Below are 19,470 nucleotides of genomic sequence, written 5' to 3' on the forward strand. Positions count from 1 at the left end.
ACTGCATGACATTACTCTGCTCAGGTGTCAGTTCAAAATTCAGTTAAAGAATCACAGAATCATAGAACCTGTCCTGCCACCTTCAAAGATTTGTGCACAAACACCCCCAGGTCTCTCTGTTCTTGCACCCCCCCTTTAAAATTGTACCATTTAGGTTGTATTGTCTCTGCTCATTCTTCCTACCAAAATGCAGCACCTCACACTTTTGTGTGTTGAATTTCATCTTCCATGTGTCCGCCCATTCCACTAGCCTGTACGTCCTACTGAAGTCTATTACTATCTTCCTCACGGTTTACTACACGTACAAGTTTCGTGTCATCTGCAAATTTCAAAATGCTGTCCTGCACCCCCAAGTCCAAGTCATTAATGTACATCAAAAACAGCAGTGGTCCCAGTCAATATTCCCTCTAATTTTCTTTTCCCGTTCATGGTCCCATTAAATTTGCAGCACGGCTGCGCATGCGTGGTATCTTTTCCAGCAGCAACAGCTGGTGAGCGGCCTGCGCGGGACCTCCTGATCGATGCGCGGCCGCGCACCTTAGGGGGAACGTTGGTCCTAGTATTGAATCCTGGGAGAACACCACTGTATACGTCCCTCCAGTCCAAGAAACAGCCATTTACCACAACTCTCTTTTTTATCCCTTTAGCCAATTTTGTATCCATACCACTCCTGCCCCTTTTATCCCATGGGCTTCAATTTTGCTAACAAGCCAATTATGCCGGTCACTTTTGCATTGTGGACGGATTTCTTCCCGCAGTTACTGTCGCAATGTAAGGTTGTTAGTCTTTCAACAATAACTTCCGTGTGATTCGGGCCCCGAGAGGTTTTAAACAACAAGCTTTAATATATAAAAACAACAGAAAATGTTGGAAAAACTCAGTAGGCCAGGCAACATCCGTGGAGAGAGAAATAGAGTCAACGTTTCGGGTCGAAACCCTTCATCAGGACTGAGGAAAAAAAGGCAGGAAATGAAACAAATTAAAAGGCCAGTTTGGGGGCTGGGAAATGGGAGAGGGGATGGAAGAACAAAAGGGAAGTGAAGAGACATTAAGAGATATTCAAGACAAGACGAGATGGTAATAGGACAAGATGGCTCGAGATGAAGTGTGAAATGCGCTGGCAGAATGAGAGACAGCTGCCATGTGGGAGAAAAAAAGGGGAAAGGCACAAACCAGAGGTGTGGATAAAAAATATATTAAAATGTAATTGGGGCCAAGGTTATGATCTGAAATTGTTGAACTCGATATGGAGTCCGGAAGGCTGTAAAGTGCCTAATCGGAAGATGAGGTGCTGTTCCTCGCGCTTACGCTGAGCTTCCGTGGAACAACGCAAGAGCCCGAGGACGGTGAGGTCTGAGTGGGAATGGGGCGGTGAATTAAAATGACAGGCGACCGGAAGCTCGGGGTCCCCCTTACGAACTGAACAGAGATGTTCCGCAAAGTGGTCACCCAATCTGCGTTTGGTCTCCCCAATGTAGAGGAGACCACATCGTGAGCAGCGAATACAGTATACTAAATTGCAAGAAGTACAAGTAAATCGCTGTTTCACCTGGAAGGGGTGTTTGGGGCCCTGAACAGTGGGAAGGGGGGGAGGTATAAGGGCAGGTGTTGCATCTCCTGCGCTTGCACGGGAAGGTGCCGGGCAAAGGGGAAGGGGTGCTGGGGGTGATAGAGGAGTGGACTGGGGTGTCTCGGAGGGAGCGGTCCCTACGGAATGCTGAAAGGGGAGGGGAAGATGCGTTTGGTGGTGGGAATGGCAGAGGATGATCCGTTGAATGTGGAGGCTTGGTGGGGTGAAAGGTGAGGACAAGGGGAACCCTATCGTGGTTCCGGGAGGGAGGGGCAGGGGTGAGGGCTTTAATATGTAGTGACTAATAAGAGTATTGTTCTTATACAACTGTTTTACATTAAATGACATGCAATTAATACAACCTGGTTTCCCTGTGGACTGAAGGTGATCAGGCTTGACCTTCGTTGGCTGCCTTCAAGGCAATGGACTTCCAACTGCCTCGAGAGCTCTAACTTTTGAAAGGAGGATGCTCTATCTTTACACTATTCAGCTGCCTTGGGCAGCACATACACATCTCTGTCCTTCTCTTCTAGTTATTAATTATTCTACCAAGCTGGCATACTACCAACCCAAGATGGGTTGTTTGTGCAGCACCCTAATCTCCGCGAGCTCCATCTCTGTCTTACAGACTTGTTATTGTCCTCTGGAATGTGGAGGCTCTCCTCTTATCTGTAAGTGTTTGGTTCTTGCAGCTTGTTCCCAAACAAAGCCTGCTATCTGGAAGCTCAGTTAGTACGTCACAAGGTCATTTTAACTTGCCGTACACAGGCAGGGTCAGATGGGAAAATGGTCAACTGGTAATGGTCAATATTCTAACATGCATCGACGTGCATCCCAAGTCATTTAGCACCAATGTGAAGGTGGCAGTATAACTGCAGCCAAAGACTTCACAGCCAATAGATTTCACAACAGATAATCTTTTTGCCCAATCTGCCACTCAATAGTACATTGTCCTAACCAAGGTTCTCCATATGGCAGTGACTCGTCCATTTTCAGGCATTAACAACAAGTATAGCCTTTGCAAAAGTGAAACATTTCAGTCCTCCAGTCCTAAATGTTCTACAGTGTGGTGCACCCCAGAGGCATTTCTTTACCAGTATGGTGCTGTACAATTGCACCAGTTACACATCCTCAGAAGCCAGTGACTTCTGTGTTCAACAATTACATTTTCAAAACATCCAACGCTGAAAATTGGCTGTGTGTAACATTATAAACTGATGACATCAGGAATCACTTCAAACCCTGATCTTCAGCCATATTTAGTAAATTAGCAGTATTTTTGTTTTTACATGTAAACACGTGTAGAGCTTGTGCACAAAAATTCTTGAACTAAACTGGGCATTAATGTCAATTTCAGACCTTTAAAAGTATATTAGTGCCCTTCGAGAGTTCCAAATCATTGTTTGCTTTCATAGACTGTTAAGGTAAATGCTCTTGAAATGAGTGCAATTATTTCAATCTTGAAAAAACTCTAAGATCACAGTCTTCAGTTCCATGCTTTCAAATTTCAATGCATGACAGCATACACAACCAAATGTAAAAGCATCGCATCAAAAGCCGGAGTACTTACGTAGATTGCCGTGTGAGTGAAGGGCAGTTTTGTGTGCTCTATGCACTGGCCACTAGTGACATTCCAAAGGCACATCTCCCTGCAAAGTGTATCTCAAATGTTATTCTTCAGCATTTTCAGTCGATTGACTGAAATAATTTAATAGCACCAAGATTTTCTTTAGTGCCACAGTTAAATATGGTCAAACCATTTTAAGTCATTTTTTTTTTTGTTATAGATTACTGAGCAAGACGCTGTTGTGCCCATTACTTAAAGGGATGACATATCTGTTCCTCTCTGTCAGAGTAATTACACCCCGCAGCTCAGCTTGAAGTCTCAGTTTGAAGCCTAGTTACTAACCTACATACAGCCTGCAACAAATTGCAGGTAAACTGACATTATGGCTTGTCAGTGTGTTAGATTGTCCATCATTTGTATGAGCCACATCCAATTAACAAATGGTGCCTTTCATCCAACTTAAACTTGGACTTCTTGAAAGCATCATGCATTCTACAGACTTTCACAGTTTAAAAAAAATCTTTTAATGGTCTGATTACCAGGCTTGTATTTCTCTTCACTTCTTTAAAAACCACAGTGCCACCCTCTGGTAATGTTTTGCGAAGCAGGTATTTCCGAGATTAAATAAAAGTTGCACTGTATTTTAAATACTGCAAAAGTAACACTATATAGTCTCGAAATGAGGTGCGATCTGCATTCTATAGTGTGCCACAATTCTTCAGTTTACCCCTGTATATGTAAATTAGATAGCGGAGGTGGTAATATTTGAGCAGGACAAGCTGTATTGATGATGTTTGAAGTCAACCTTCATTTGTCAATCAAGTGAAGTGCTATTGCAGAATTCAACATTAGCAATTATTTGCATGTCACGGGCAAATGGGCACTGTTGGTGGGCACCTGGGGTAGCACTTGCCCAAGAGGTAGACCGCTCCCTCATCCCTCCAGCTAATATATTCTTTCCTGCTGGTGAACCAACCTATTAACTATCACTGCCGTGAGGGAGTGTGTCGAAAGGATTGCTGGTGATAAACAGATTATTCCAGCCACACTCAAGCTCAGAGGCTGGGTATATTACATCTCGAGGTCCTTGAGGCCCATTACATGAGAGGGGCCATGACCACATTGAATGAAATGGGAAGAATATCAAATGCAGATGCCAAGGGGGTCACAACAGGGATAAAGCAGGTGGAAAGGGAAAACAGTAATAAGCTGATACTATTGCCTCTTCAATAAATTAACTCACAAGGTTCAAACATTTATTGTCCTACCATCTAGATGTCCATGGATTCCACCAGGAAGATGGAGCTGCAAGAGATTACATTTAAATTCTGGAATTCAAATAATTGAGGCCAATATTCAGCATGTATAAGGCAGGCAAATTAAAACTCTGTTGGCTGGCTCCTTCTTGTCATTTGTGCTCATGATTTTCACGGGGTCCAAACAGATGCTAGAAGCCAAGGGGCCAAAGCGTAAGAAAATGAACCATTTCAAACCCGATGTAGGTGCCCAAAGACATGCAATTATTCGCACACGTGCCATTTTAAAGAAAAAATATTGGGGGGAAAATTCGGTATCGCCCCGTTTGGGGCGCCATTATCGGCCGTGCGCAAAGTTTAGCGCCTGGCGCTAATTATCGCCTCCGACAGCAAACTTGGCTTTTATCGCCCCCTGGAGGTGATTGGAGCGCTAAATCAGGCGCTTCACACCTGTCTTAAGGCGCAAAGGCCGAGGAGCGAGGCGCTACCTCAGAGCGCTAGCAAAGCAAGGAAGGGCAAATCAAAATAAACCTGCAAAGTGCTGCTCAGTGCTCAAAACTCCTTCACACAGCGTTGAATCTCTCCAGAAGTGTCTCTCTCTCTCTCTGTCAGAATGCGTGGTGCAAAAATGTCACCGACAAAAAAAGGCAGGAAGCGGTCGCCTTTAAATAGCGCTCCCCTAGTCCCTTTCTGACAGCATAACGCTCCCCTCAACCTGTCGTTGCTAGCGGCAGGCGGTAAGGCAGGGGGCGCCGCTCAATATCCAGTCCGGGGCGCTACCAGGGCGTTGCGCACTCGACTGACGTCATAATCTGCCGACACAGGAGATCGCGGCGGTAGTGTTTAGCGCCGCCGCAAAATGTCTAGTTAATTTTGCGAGCAGCACAAACATCGCCGCGCCCGGCCTCTAGTTGCTTTGCGCCCCAATTGGCGCCCTCTTAAGGCGCTAACGGGAGGCGCAAACAACTGAATTTTTCCCCCATTATGTTGCATGCAGTGCCCACTGGTCATGAAAGCATCCAGCAAATCTTAGATATCGCATGTTTGCGCTCCAGGGCCACTTGGTGCAGACTATAGCTCGAAAGATGAGCAACCAGTCGGAACAATACAAAAAGGCCCTCTTTTGTTTCTACACTGGCGGAGGCTCAATTGGAAAAGGAGTTGGGACTGGTCATCGATCATACACTGAATGCTCACTCAGGGTGCAACAGTTATCAATAAGGCAAATTGGGTACTGGGTTATATCTGGAGCACACTAGATTACAAATAAGAGCAAGTTATGCTGATATTGTACAGGTCCATGGTGAGGCCAGTTCTGGGATATAGATTGCAATTTTGGTCATCCTACCTCAAAAGGATGATGTGGAGATGCCGGTGTTGGACTGGGGTGGACAAATGTAGGAAGTCACACAACACCAGGTTATCGTCCAACAGCTTTATTTGAAATCACTTTCAAATAAAGCTGTTGGACTATAACCTGGTGTTGTGTGACTTCCTACATTTATACCTCAAAAGGGATATAGACGCATAAGAAAGGGTTCAGACAATTCACCAGGATGATTGCCGGCCTTGGGAGATTAATGTATGAAGAACGTTTAAGTGACCACCAACTTTTGCTGGAGAAAAGACTGATGCGAGACATGATACAGGTCTTTAAAATGATGAACGGTTACTGTTAATGTTGAAATAAGCTATTTAAATTACACAGAAATAAAGGACACAAGCACAAAATTCACATCCTTGGGCAAGGTTACAGATTCGTAAAACAAATTCTGCTTCTCCACCCAATGGTAACTCCCAGAGTAGGTAGTTGACATAGTCTGCTGACACCTATAAGAGAGAGTTGGACCAATATCTATTAAGAAGGGAGCTTGGAAGATTAAATAAATATTAATAATGTCTCTTTATCTTAATAATAAAAAGTTCTGATCTTTAAAATACTGAAAAACATAGATAGTTTAGATATAAACATCAGTTTAACTTGCACAATACAAAAGCAAGACTAGAAATTAGAAGGAAACATCCACTCAACAGATCAGTAGATACTTAAAACAGACTCCCAACAAAAGCAAACAATATCACATTGATTAATTCCTTTAAAAATAAGAGAGCTAAACAAATAGCTGGCTAAGAAAGAGGTTAAACAGTTGAAATTATAGGCAGAGATGATCAAATATTCCACACAAAAGCAAAGTACTGCAGATGCTGTAAATCTGAAATAAAAACAGAAAATGCTGGAGATACTCAGCAGGTCAGGCAGCATCTGTGAAGAGAGAAACAGAGTTAACGGGCTGGATTTTGATTGAGGAGGCGTGTAAGAGACGGCACTACAACTTTCGGGGTTGTAGTCCTGCCTCCATCGAGTTGTGGCCAACCCACGCGATTTTGACTTGATTGACCTTGTTGAGCCCGCCCAGCGGGCTCCGCAGGCCAATTAAGGGCCACCCGGCAACAGGTGACATCACAGATTGATATTTCATCTGTCAAAAGCTTTTGACAGATGAAATATCAGCGTTTGACAGCTGTTTGAAGCTGTCAAACAGTGACAATCTGTACTCCAAGTTAATTCCTTCCTCTCAGGCTGATTTAGAGATCTCTCCAGAACAGAAAGCTGAATGCTGCAACTTTTGACAGCTCGCTGCCATTCTGCTTTCTGTGCCGGTGAGATGGGGGACTCGCGAGACCTGAAGGAAGGAAGGCTGTAAAGGTAAGTAAATGTAAGTAAAACTTCTTTAAGCGCTTTACACACACCAAACACACTTACCTCTGAACTCATGCACCCATCACTCACCTGAACACCGGACATCTCGAACCCTCCAAGCCCTTCAGCCCGCCTCGCTAACTTGGCGTGGTTTGGAGCCGTCAGGAATCCCACACTTCAGCAATAAAAATAGGGATCAAGCTAAAAACTGCCTGTTAACTGGCAGTTAATTGGCACTAATCCCCTTCCCGCCTCGGGAAGGCAGGTCCCAACACAGGTCGGGTATCCGCCTCCTTTGAAACTGGCATGGAGGCGGGTTGGGGGCGGGATGGATTCGTGCCCCCTGATTGAGATTTTAACCCCCCACACGCCTCCAATCCCGCCTCCACGGCCCAATGAAAATCCTGCCCAACGTTTCAGGTCAATGACCTTTCGTCAGAACTGGAAAACGTTAGCGATGTAACAGGTTTTAAGCAAGTACAGGAGGCAGGGAAAGGGGGGAGTGGAGGAAAGAACAAAAGGGAAGGTTTGTGATAGGGTGGAAGGCAGGAGTGATTAAATGACAAAAAGGGATGATGGGGCAAAGCAGAAGGGGATGGTAAGGGGACAAGAAACAAAAGATGGGTCTAGAGGAGATGTCAATGATAATAGCAGTATCATTAACAACAGCTGCTGTCTGAAAAACTAGGAGCGGTGGTCATGATCTGAAACTGTTGAACTCAATGTTGAGTCCAGAAGACTGTAAAGTTCCTAATCAAAAGATGAGGTGCTGTTCCTTGAGCTTCATTAGAACAGTGTAGAAGACCAAGGACAGAGAGGTCAGAGTGGGAGTGGGGCGGAGCATTAAAATGACAGGCGACCAGAAGCTCCATGGAACACAATGGTTTCCATCCTGCTGTGATAATCTGTGGAAAGTATCAAGCTAGGCTTGAATAATGGAGGTGCAGGTACAGATAGATTTGTGGAGCTTTGCTTGACTATCTTGAAAGTCAGGAAAATGTATTGGAAAACTTTCACCCAGGTCAAAGTGGAAGTGGCGGTAGGGATTGTGGATGCATTGGTAATAATTTTCCAAAACTCCCTGGACTCAGCAAAGGTCCCGGCAGATTGGAAAACTGCTAATGTAACACCCTTATTTAAAAAGGGTAGTAGGCAGAAGGCTGGAAACTATAGACCAGTTAGCCTAACATCTGTGGTTGGTAAAAGGTTAGAGTCCATTATTAAGGAGACAGTAACAGGACATTTGGATAAACATAATTTAATAGGACAAACTCAGCATGGTTTCATGAAGAGGAAGTCATGTTTGACAAATTTGCTTGGAGTTCTTTGAGGAAGTAACATACAGGGTGGATAAAGGGGAACCAGTGGATGTAGTGTATTTAGACTTCCAAAAGGCATTTGACAAGGTGCCACACAAAAGATTATTGCTCAAGATAAAAAATCACGGGATTGGGGGTAATATTCTGGCATGGGTGGAGGATTGGCTCTCTAACAGACAGCAGAGAGTTGGGATAAATGGTTCATTCTCAGACTGGCAATCAGTAACTAGCGGTGTTCCACAGGGGTCAGTGCTGGGTCCCCAACTCTTTACAATCTATATTAACGATTTGGAGGAGGGGACCGAGTGTAACATATCAAAGTTTGCAGATGATACAAAGATGGGAGGGAAAGTAGTGAGTGAGGAGGACATAAAAAACCTGCAAGGGGACATAGACAGGCTAAGTAAGTGGGCAGAGATTTGGCAGATGGAATACAATACTGGAAAGTGTGAGGTTATGCACTTTGGCAAGAAAAATCATAGAGCATGTTATTATCTTAATGGCAAGAAACTGGAAAGTACTGTAGTACAAAGGGATCTGGGGGTCCTGGTGCACGAAACTCAAAAAGTTAGTATGCAGGTGCAGCAAGTGATCAAGAAGGCCAATGGAATGTTGGCTTTTATTGCTAGGGGGATAGAATATAAAAACAGGGATTGCTGCAGTTGTACAAGGTATGGGTGAGACCGCACCTGGAATACTGCATACAGTTTTGGTGTCCATACTTAAGAAAAGACATACTTGCTCTCGAGTCAGTACAAAGAAGGTTCACTCGGTTAATCCCGGGGATGAGGGGGTGGTCATATGAGGAGAGGTTGAGTAGATTGGGACTCTACTCACTGGAGATCAGAAGAATGAGAGGCGATCTTATTGAAACATATAAGATTGTGAAGGGGCTTGATCGGGTGGATGCGGTGAGGGTGTTCCCAATGATGGGTGAAACTAGAACTAGGGGGCATAATCTTAGAATAAAGTGGCTGCTCTTTCAAAACTGAGATGAGGAGAAACTTCTTCACTCAGAGGGTGGTAGGTTTGTGGAATTTGCTGCCCCAGAAAGCTGTGGAAGCTACATCATTAAATAAATTTAAAACAGAAATAGATAGTTTCCTAGAAGTAAAGGGAATTAAGGGTTACAGGGAGCGGGCAGGAAATTGGACATAAGTCTAGGTTCGGAATGGTCATGGCCCTGTGGGTAGTGGAGCGGGCCCAGGGGCCATGTAGCCTGGTTCTGCTCCTACTTCTTGTGTTCTAATTCTGTTAGATTTCAGGAGATGGTTTTATTCCTGTTCCTGGCTGGGGTGGAGATTGTCTTTACAGAAGGTAAGTACTGTAGAAAATATAGGGACAGAGTGATCTCCTGAACGAGTTTCGATCGCCTAGATGTGTCGGAGAGGAATTTCCCAGATTTTTTCTCCCAAATTGGCCATTGGGTTTTTTATCTGGTTTTTCGCCTCTCCCGGGAGATCACATGGGTTCGGGTGGGATGGAGAGTGATAGAAGATTTGAAGTTAGGATCAGATCAGCCATGATCTTATTGAATGGTGGAGCAGGCTCGAGGGGCCGATTGGCCTACTCCTGCTCCTATTTCTTATGTTCTTACGTTCATAGCAGGGCAGACATTATGACCTGTGGAAGGTTTATTGATGGTTCAAACTACACAGAAGAAAGAATGCTCCTTTCTAGTTTTTCTCGGAGCATGGACATATCACCAGCAAAAATCAACTGGTCTGGGTTTAAAACTGTAGGTTTTACTCAATTATATTTAGGGATCAGGGAGTCAGGAAAAAATCATGTGGAACTGTCCCTCGGGTCAAAGTGGGATTGAAGTCATAAAAATGCAAACTGTATATGGCCTGTAGAAGAAGCCAGCTTGATATACTTTTCTTATTCCATGTTTTGCCTTGTGGGATTATAAAAGTTGGGCAATGGTCCTGTTTAGGCCATTGAAGGAATGTGGTCCATTGAAGCAATGAACTTGACAGAAATCTGCCAATGACACCAAATTCAGGGGTATGGAAAATTGTGAAAAAGCTGTGAATGACTGCAAGAGGACATAGATAAGCCGGCAGGTTGAGCAGATAGGTGCCAGATGTAAAGAAACATGAGGTAATACATTTTGGAATTATAAATAAATAGGGAGAAGACATGCACCTCAAAAGACAAGGCCCAGGAATTTGCTGCAATGGTGATTTTGGTGACCAGCGCCATAAGTTAGAGCATCGTGCTCCCCGATCCTTCAGTGGCAAACTGACACCACAATTTGCCAGAGAACTGAATAGAATACACCACAGCGAGCATCGGCGCCAGTCACAAGCAGCCAATGTCCAATACAGATCCAAGGTGCCGAGGATTGTGTCTGCTTTTGTAAAGAGTCATTTATGGAAACTGGCATTTAGCAATACCCAAGATGTTTTTCCCCTCGACACACACCCCAAATCTAAAAGGAAATAGCAGTTTCAACGCAGGAATTGCTGTCATTCTCACCTGTAAATGTTTTACGTGGCACCCAGAGGTATTTCACATTCTAAATTATTTTAATTGTTAAGACTATATCCATTGGGCACCCTTTTGCTGATGCGACGTGACATTCTGATGCCATAAAATCCACTTGCTTAATGAGGCTTAAACTTTAACTAGAAAATGTTCGACTGATTGCTGGCGAGAGCAGTCTCTGTGAAACGTGGCCAGCTGCTTGTGGTTGTTGACATTTCTACTAGTGATCAAGGATCATTTTCAATTCTCCATATATTGCCGACATTTAATCGTAATTGAGAAAGCGCCAAAAACGTTCCAAACTGGACAAACTCAAAAAGTGAATGCAGCGAACTTCAGTTTCTAATTGGACCTGATGTATTATTTTACTGAGGGCCAGTTTTCTTCATGTGCTCCTGATGTGTAATTTAACTCTTGCCTACATTATTACTTACTGATTTAATACACATGCGGGTTGTCGATTATAAAATTTATAAATACTAACAAAGACTTGCATTTAGTTAGTGTCTTACGGAGTCTCTCAGAAATGTCTCAAAGCACTTTGATTGTGATTCATGAGAAACGTTCGGCGGGATCTCGTCAAATTGATCAGAGAGTGGAGAATATGGTATCGGAAGCAACCATCTTGAATAAACACATAAATCAGGCCGCTGCCAGTTCTCCAGCGCCATTATTTTTCAGTCTAAGCGGCAGTGGGGTGAACGCTGGCTTAAATGCAGCAAATTCGCAATTGCGTTGATTTTAATGGGGATGGGGTCAGAGTTATGATAATTCGCTATTCAGCTTTCTCAGCGAGGGTCTCTGTGGGGCAGCGCAAAAGTCGCAGGAAATTATGGCGTGGGGTACGTAATGGCGTAAGTCACGCATTTCATAATTTCCTGGAATTTAATCATGGCCTGTGCCACTGATGCGCCGTTATTCAGCAAATTCATTTTCATATGTTCTGCTCCCAGAAGAACTGATATCACAACAGTACCCAGTCACATGATCTACACCTTCAGGTTCATCAATCTTATTATTATCCTTCACCTCTATGCAGAAGCTCAACACCAGTAAGTAGCAGAGACCCAAACCACCACTAAGAAGCTATCAATACAGAATTGTACATAATTTATATAAAAATAAAGCCTACAAATGCCCTGTTCCTGGGACTAGGGACAGGGTCACTGGCAAGGCTTGGAAGCTAAGCAGAGCCAGGCCTGGTTAGTACCTGGAGGGGTGACCATCAGGGAAGACCAGGTGCAGAAGGTCACGGAAGGAGCCCCGAGGAGGGGCGGTTGGTGAGAAGGTCACGGAAGGAGGAGCGGCTGGTGAGCAGGCCCGGGCGTTGGGCTGAAGATTGTCGGACAGGAGGAATGGTGGAAATGGAATGGCGGCGCGCACCGACGCAGCGGCTTTGCTTCTCCCAGTCATGGGAGCTTGCAAGATCACATTTCGTTGTTCATGTACTTGTGCAATGACAATAAAGTTGAATTATTATTATTATTATCTTGGAGTCCAACATCATAAAAACTCCCAACTGAATCGCTGCCCTTTCCCCCTGCGAGGTATTTACAATCCTACACGCAACTGGCTTTTGTAACGAGAGTTGGTGACCAGAGTTACGAGATTTGGAGCACAATCTGTGGCAGCTTGGAGTGATGAGATATGGGTTCATGCTGCCAGTACCCAATTCTGTTGAGTTCTCAATCTCAGCAATGTGGGAGCATGGCAAGCATAGGCCAGATGCTTACTCACAGGAAGGGGAGTAGAGTCAGAGAGAGGGAAAGCCATATCTGTGCCAGTTGGGAGCAGTTTTGGGAAAAACTCACCGATTCTCTTGGTCACATTTGGTGCAAGGTGCAAGAATACTAGAGATAGAAACAAAATGAATGCATTTTGCTTGGCAATAATTCTCCTCCCTGCATTGCAATCACCTAAGTGATATTAATCCTGTAACTCAGAAGCTGATCACATCATGGAGTCATTGATCAGGATATGCTAATATTGTTGATTAGTTGGGACAATGGGGAAGCAGAAACAAGCAGATGAGCCGGCAACATCCCATGTGAGGTGTTAATATCAGATTGGCCAGAACAATGGAGACACCAAAGGAATAGCTGTAAAATCACATTAACCGTCTGAGATAGTTTCAATGCGATCTCATGATCCTTTGAAGTGCCAGGCATGAAATTACAGTTTAAGTTGAGCAATAGGCAAACAAACAGGGTGGCCACTATCAGTTGGACAGAGGTGCTAACTACAGTTATGATGGTTCAGGAAATGGGATAGAGGTATTGATAGATGTAATTGGCTCTCTAGGGGCTAAGAATGCAGTCTGCAATTTTCTTGCTTCTGCTTTTAAAACCCAAGGAACAAGTCTGCAGTTTAAGTTGTAGGGTCAAAATTCGGAGTCATGCCAAAGGAGTGTGGAGCCAAGGCAACGGAGGAAGGCGCAGCTTGTGACAGGTGACTGGCGAACGGGACATGCGGCCTTACCCAGAATAGGAGTTGATAATGTCAATTCTTGCCCTATTCTGTTAACTACCGCTTAAGTACTTACATATATTGATCATTTACTTGTTAAGAATATAATAGCCACTATAAACCGTATTGGTGTCGGTCTTGAACCATTTGACCTTTCCTCTGCAAATTAAGAAACCACAGACTCAGGATGCCACACACACGGGTCGATGAATCCCTTTAGTCAGGAAGACTCACCCATTCTCAGCCGCGCTGACGACATATGGCTGTTTCTCACTTGCTTTGCCAAGGGAAGTAATGGAAGAAGTGTGGCCGAACAGGAAGATCTTTGGTAGAGTCTAGGGAAATACAAAACTCATACAGATGTATGAAACCAACCTAAAAAACATGGTTTCTCCAACTAAACTTTTTAACTCATCAAGTTTGGAAACAAAGATTTAGATTTCGAAGCAAAAATTATATTGGGTGAGATTTTTTAAAGGAGTAACAGTCGCCAGCAAAGCTTTATTAACATTTTCAACCTGGTGAAAATGTCTCCCTTTCATTAGCACCAGTTGCAGGGCCCAGGGTTAGAGAAAGGCCACTCGGAAAAGGGACGGGAGTTAGCTAGAGAATGAATAGTGTAACTTTTGAGGCACCTTTCTTGAACACAGAGACCTTATGATATTCTAAGACTGCCTTGCCTAGAGGTGGATGATTACATTAAAATGGATGGCGCATAATCGCAATGTGATTTAGGTGGCCAATCCTGATCAAGCAGAAGCTGCAACAGCAGGATGGCTGTACTGTCACACCCAGTATTATAGGTGTAGTGTGACTATTAATGGCATTTACTTAACATATTCATCACAGTAAAATTGCTGTCGCCTACCATTTCTTTCATCAAAAAAAAACTGTGCCAAATTGTTTTAAACAAAAAAAAAAATCACATAATGACCCAAGGGTATTCCAATGCAAACTCTTAAAGAGCCAGGCACATGGCATCTCTCATTTGAAGTGAAGATCCAGGAGATGATATTGCTTTGAGCGATCTTTGTAATGAAGGTCAAAAGCAAAATATTTCAGATTTCAAGCATCCGCAGTAAAAACCAAAAATGCTGGAAATACTCAGTAGGCCAGGCAGCATCTGTGGAGAGTGAAACAGTTCTGATGAAAGGTCATCGACCTGAAACGTTAACTCTGTTTCTCTCTCCACAGATGCTGCCTGACCTGCTGAGTGTTTCCAGCATTTTCGGTTTTTATTTGTAACAAAGGTGTTGACATAAATTCCTCTATTTTAACACATTTATTAAACCATTTACTTAACATATTCATTATAAATATCACAGTGCAATTTTACCCTCTTTATGATTAAGTCCGATGGTAAATAAAAAATGAGGAGCATGTTACCACATTGCCTGTGTCAATGACTTATATGGATTCCTGGCCAGCCACAACATTTGAATGACAAATCCACCAGGCCAAGATAATGTGCCTTCAGGTCATTTAAAATTATTCCAGAGTGTAATGTATGTACAGAGAACGATATATAGCTTTATAAAACACTTCAGTATAAAGGTAGCCTTCTGCTGCCATAAACACTTAAGGTTGAACAAAAATCTTTATATGCTGAACAGATTAAATTTTATTTAAATTAAAACTATAAAACACAAAGCCATACATTTCCCTCTCTCACACTCATTTACATTGGACCACTGTACAAAATCAAGACTTTTTCAAGACGCTTGCACTTTAGCGAGAAGAAATGAGCAAACATTTTTTTGTGCAACTTATTACGCAAAATACTAACCTTGAAATCAGGCGACAAATTCCAGAGGCAAATCTGTCCCTCCCGACTTCCTGTCACGATAGTTCGCTGGTCATCAGTTAACATTAGAGCGCAGATTGAATGAGATGGTGCTTTCCTTCCCCACACTGCTATTGGCTGGATAATGCTCTTCATGACGATCAAAACCCCTGAAAATGATAATAATGTGTCAACATGTATCCAGGATTTCAAAATTCTGTCGATGAAACTTCACATCGGACATATGCCTTCATTAATTACTGTAACAGGCATCTACATTTCCTGTCTATGGCTTATACTTTCCTTATGTGACAACCTAGGAGAATGTCACAGCGGACAAACTGATAAGGACATCTTAGTTTTTATGAATTCACTTAAAATTGCATTATCAAAATGTGATTTCATCCCTTTGTGAAGTGCTGATCTGTAAGCAGGGAGATGAAAAAATCCCGTTAACCTCATGAATACCAGAAATGTGCTTGTGGAACCTTTTTACCGCTGTTGCTTTCCATTCTCGTCTGACAGCTTTCAAACAGAGATGTAGCTGTCCAGCTTGTAAACTTACAAGATATTTTCCTTACTATTTAAACCGTCATTATAAACCAGCAAGATTAATTCAACATTTTCTCTTAAACTGTACGCACTCACGAAAACATATCTCCCAAACTGTCTGGCTGCTGTTGTAATGGTACAACACGCTTCCACACAAGCCCCACCTGACTCTAGGGAGTTGCAGCTTTATATGAAATATTGGTGTATTTTATTGCAGGACAAACCTACATTCACAGCATTAAAAGCATCTCGGTGACAAACTACACTGGGGAGAACACACACACTGTAAATCACTCTCTTGCTCACGTAAATAGTCATTGCCTTCTACAATATATCGTACAAAAGCACTGACTCGCACAGTTGTACACTGTAACAAGTAATGTCATGCAACGTAATCGCTTATCGTGAATCAACTGTGTGCTCAGCATTAACTTGGTTGCAACCAGACATGCACCAAGCTGTTCAAATCTGACAAATACGACTTGGCTGAGCAAATGAAAAGAGGGGCATCTGAACTAAGAAGGGGCAAACTTGTGAACCAGGCACCCACTCACTCAAATGAATTCAGCTTGAGTGGGTGAATATTTATTTCACTTTAGAAATCACAATCAGTCTCTTTCAGCAGCATAGCTATATTGGGCTATTCAGGAAAATACAACATCCTATGAAAGAATTTTGACTTTATTAAAACATGACAAACTGGGCTTGGAAATCTAAAAGCCTCAACAATGGAAAAGCTGTAAACAGCACACAGGATATTGAGATAAGATAAGTTGTTGACACTGAATCAATAGCCTTATTGAAGCAGGAGGTTGGAGGTTCCTGAAAGTCTGAAGCCTTGGAAAGAACACAATGGTATACCCTGTTAAAGTGTCTTAAACCAACACTTCGGAAAAAATCACATAAATTAAAGAAACATATGCCTTCGTAAAAATGACATCAAATGAAACACAGGTGACACGAGTCAGTGTTACAACCAGCTGAGGTAACAAAGAAGACAATGGTTCACCCACTGAGGTGTTCTAAATGCAAAAGATACAAACAGAAGGCCTTGGTAAGAATGACATCAAATAGATGCACCAGCCATCACATTGTTTTTGTGTTAAGCTTGAGACACCTACACAGGAGACATAATTCTTAATGATACCAGCGGAACTGACTAAGAATAGCAGAAGTCAACAGAAAAATGACTAGAGATAATTAGCTTACATCAGCAGAAAACTTCAAAGGAAATACCACTGAGAAAGGGTATAAAAATTGAACTTTCAAATGGGAAGACAGATTTGTTTGAAGGGGCAAAGCGATTCTTGGCTTCAGAGGCAAGCTCTGTAAGTCTTCAACTCTTTGTATCTTGGGGATCATGGTACTTGTAGTTGATTTTGGTGGATATCCTGGAATAGAAACATAGAAGATAGGAGCAGGAGTAGGCCATTCGGCCCCTCGAGCCTGCTCCGCCATTCAATGCGATCATGGCTGATCATCCAAATTCAGTACCCGGTCCCTGCTTTCTCCCCATACCCCTTGATCCCTTTAGCCTTAAGAAATATATCCAACTCCTGCTTGAATATATTTAATGAATTGGCCTCTACTGCCTTCTGTGGTAGAGAATTCCACAGGTTCACCACTCTCTGGGTGAAGAAATTCCTCCTCATTTCTGTTCTAAATGGCTTACCCCTTATCCTTAGACTGTGACCCCTGGTTCTGGACTCCCCGACCATCGGGAACATCCTTCCTGCATCTAGTCTGTCCAGTCCTGTCAGAATTTTATGAGTTTCAATGAGATCCCCTCTCATTCTTCTAAACTCCAGTGAGTATAAGCCCAATCGACCCAATCTCTCCTCATACGTCATTCCTGCCATCCCAGGTATCAGCCTGGTGAATCTTTGCTGAACTCTTTCCATGGCAAGAACATCCTTCCTCAGATAAGGCGACCAAAACTGCACACAATACTCAAGGTGCGGTCTCATGAAGGCTCTGTACAACTGCAGCAAGACATCCTTGTTCCTGTACTCAAACCCTCTCGCTACAAAGGCCAACATACCATTTGCCTTCTTAACCGCCTGCTGCACCTGCATGCTTACCTTCAGCGACTGGTGCACAAGGACACCCAGGTCTCGTTGCACTTCCCCTTCTCCCAATCTATTGCCATTCAGATAATAATCTGCCTTCCTGTTTCTGCCACCAAAGTGGATAACCTCACATTTATCCATGTTATATTGCATCTGCCATGCTTCTGCCCAATCACCCAACCTGTCCAAATCATCCTGGAGTTTCTCAGCATCCTCCTCACAGCACACACGCCCACCCAGCTTTGTGTCATCTGCAAATTTGGAGATATTACATCTAGTTCCCTTGTCTAGATCATTAATATATATTGTGAATAGCTGGGGTCCAAGGACCGATCCCTGCGGTACCCCACTAGTCACTGCCTGCCACTCGGAAAAAGACCCGTTTATTCCAACTCTTTGTTTTCTGTCTGCCAACCAGTTCTCTATCCAAGTCAATACCTTGCCCCCAATCACAAGTGTCTTAACTTTACACGCTAATCTCTTATGCGGGACCTTATTGAAAGCCTTCTGAAAGTCCAAATACACCACATCCACTGGTTCTCCCTGATCTATTTTACCAGTTACATCCTCAAAAAATTCCAGTAGATTAGTCAAGCACGATTTACCTTTTGTAAATCCATGTTGACTTTGTCCGATCCTGTCACTGTTTTCCAAGTGCTCTGCTATTACATCTTTTATAATGGACTCTAGTATTTTCCCCACGACAGATGTCAGGCTTACTGGTCTGTAATTCCCCATTTTCTGTCTACCACCTTTTTTGAATAGTGGGGTAACATTAGCTACCCTCCAATCCATGGGTACTGTTCCAGATTCCATCGAATGTTGGAAGATGATCAGCAATGCATCTACTATTTCTAGGGCCACTTCCTTAAGTACCCTAGGATGTAGATTATCAGGCCCTGGGGATTTATCAGCCTTCAATCCCATCAATTTCCCTACAAATACTGATTTCTTTCAGTTCCTCCCTTTCATCAGACCCTATGTTCCCCGACATCTCTGGGAGGTTATTTGTGTCCTCTTTTGTGACGACAGAACCAAAATATGTATTTAATTGGTCTGCCATTTCTTTGTTCCCCATTATAAATTCCCCTGATTCTGACTGCAAGGGACCTGCGCTTGACTTCACCAATCTTTTTCTCTTCACATATCTATAAAAGCATTTACAGTCAGTTTTTATGTTCCCTGAAAGCTTACTCTCAGATTTTATTTTCCCCTTCTTAATTAATCCCTTTGTCCTCCTTTGTTGAATCCTAAACTGCTCCCAATTCTCAGGTTTACTGCTTTTTCTGGCCAATTTATATGTCCTCTCCTTGGATCTTATGCTATCCCTAATTTCCCTTGTTAGCCACGGTTGAGTCACCTTTTTTGTTTTATTTTTATGCCAAACTGGGATGAACAAATTCTGTAGTTCATCCATGTGGTTTTTGAATGTTTGCCATTGCCTATCCACCATCAACCCTTTGAGTGACATTCCCCAATCAATCCTACCCAACTCGCGCCTCAGACCATCGTAGTTTCCTTTATTTAAATTCAGGACCCTAGCCTCTGAGTCAACTACTTCATTCTCCATCTTAATGAAGAATTCTATCATACTGTATTATGTTCGCTCCGACCCAAGGGGCCTCGTACAACAAGATTGCTAATTAATCCTTTCTCGTTACATAATACCCAGTCTAAGATGGCCTGATCTCTGGTTG

General features: G+C 43.1%; 1 protein-coding gene across 2 annotated transcripts in view; it reads right to left on the minus strand.

Moving 5' to 3' along the window:
* Nucleotides 1-19,470, minus strand: part of LOC147100054 (WD repeat-containing protein 72-like) — a 281,840-nt gene that overhangs the window by 228,599 nt on the left and 33,771 nt on the right. For both annotated transcript variants that reach the window (XM_085968672.1, XM_085968671.1), the window contains exons 2-4: nt 15,156-15,322; nt 13,604-13,704; nt 3,141-3,219 (exon numbers count right to left, since the gene is read on the minus strand). In XM_085968672.1, the coding sequence (XP_085824798.1) occupies nt 3,141-3,219; nt 13,604-13,704; nt 15,156-15,308 (333 nt within the window). In that variant the 5' untranslated portion in view covers nt 15,309-15,322. The remainder of the gene's footprint in view (nt 1-3,140; nt 3,220-13,603; nt 13,705-15,155; nt 15,323-19,470) is intronic.

This window comes from Somniosus microcephalus, chromosome 27, assembly GCF_052327205.1.
Source record: "Somniosus microcephalus isolate GS21.2 chromosome 27, FLI_Smic_1.0, whole genome shotgun sequence".
Taxonomy (NCBI): Eukaryota; Metazoa; Chordata; class Chondrichthyes; order Squaliformes; family Somniosidae; genus Somniosus; species Somniosus microcephalus.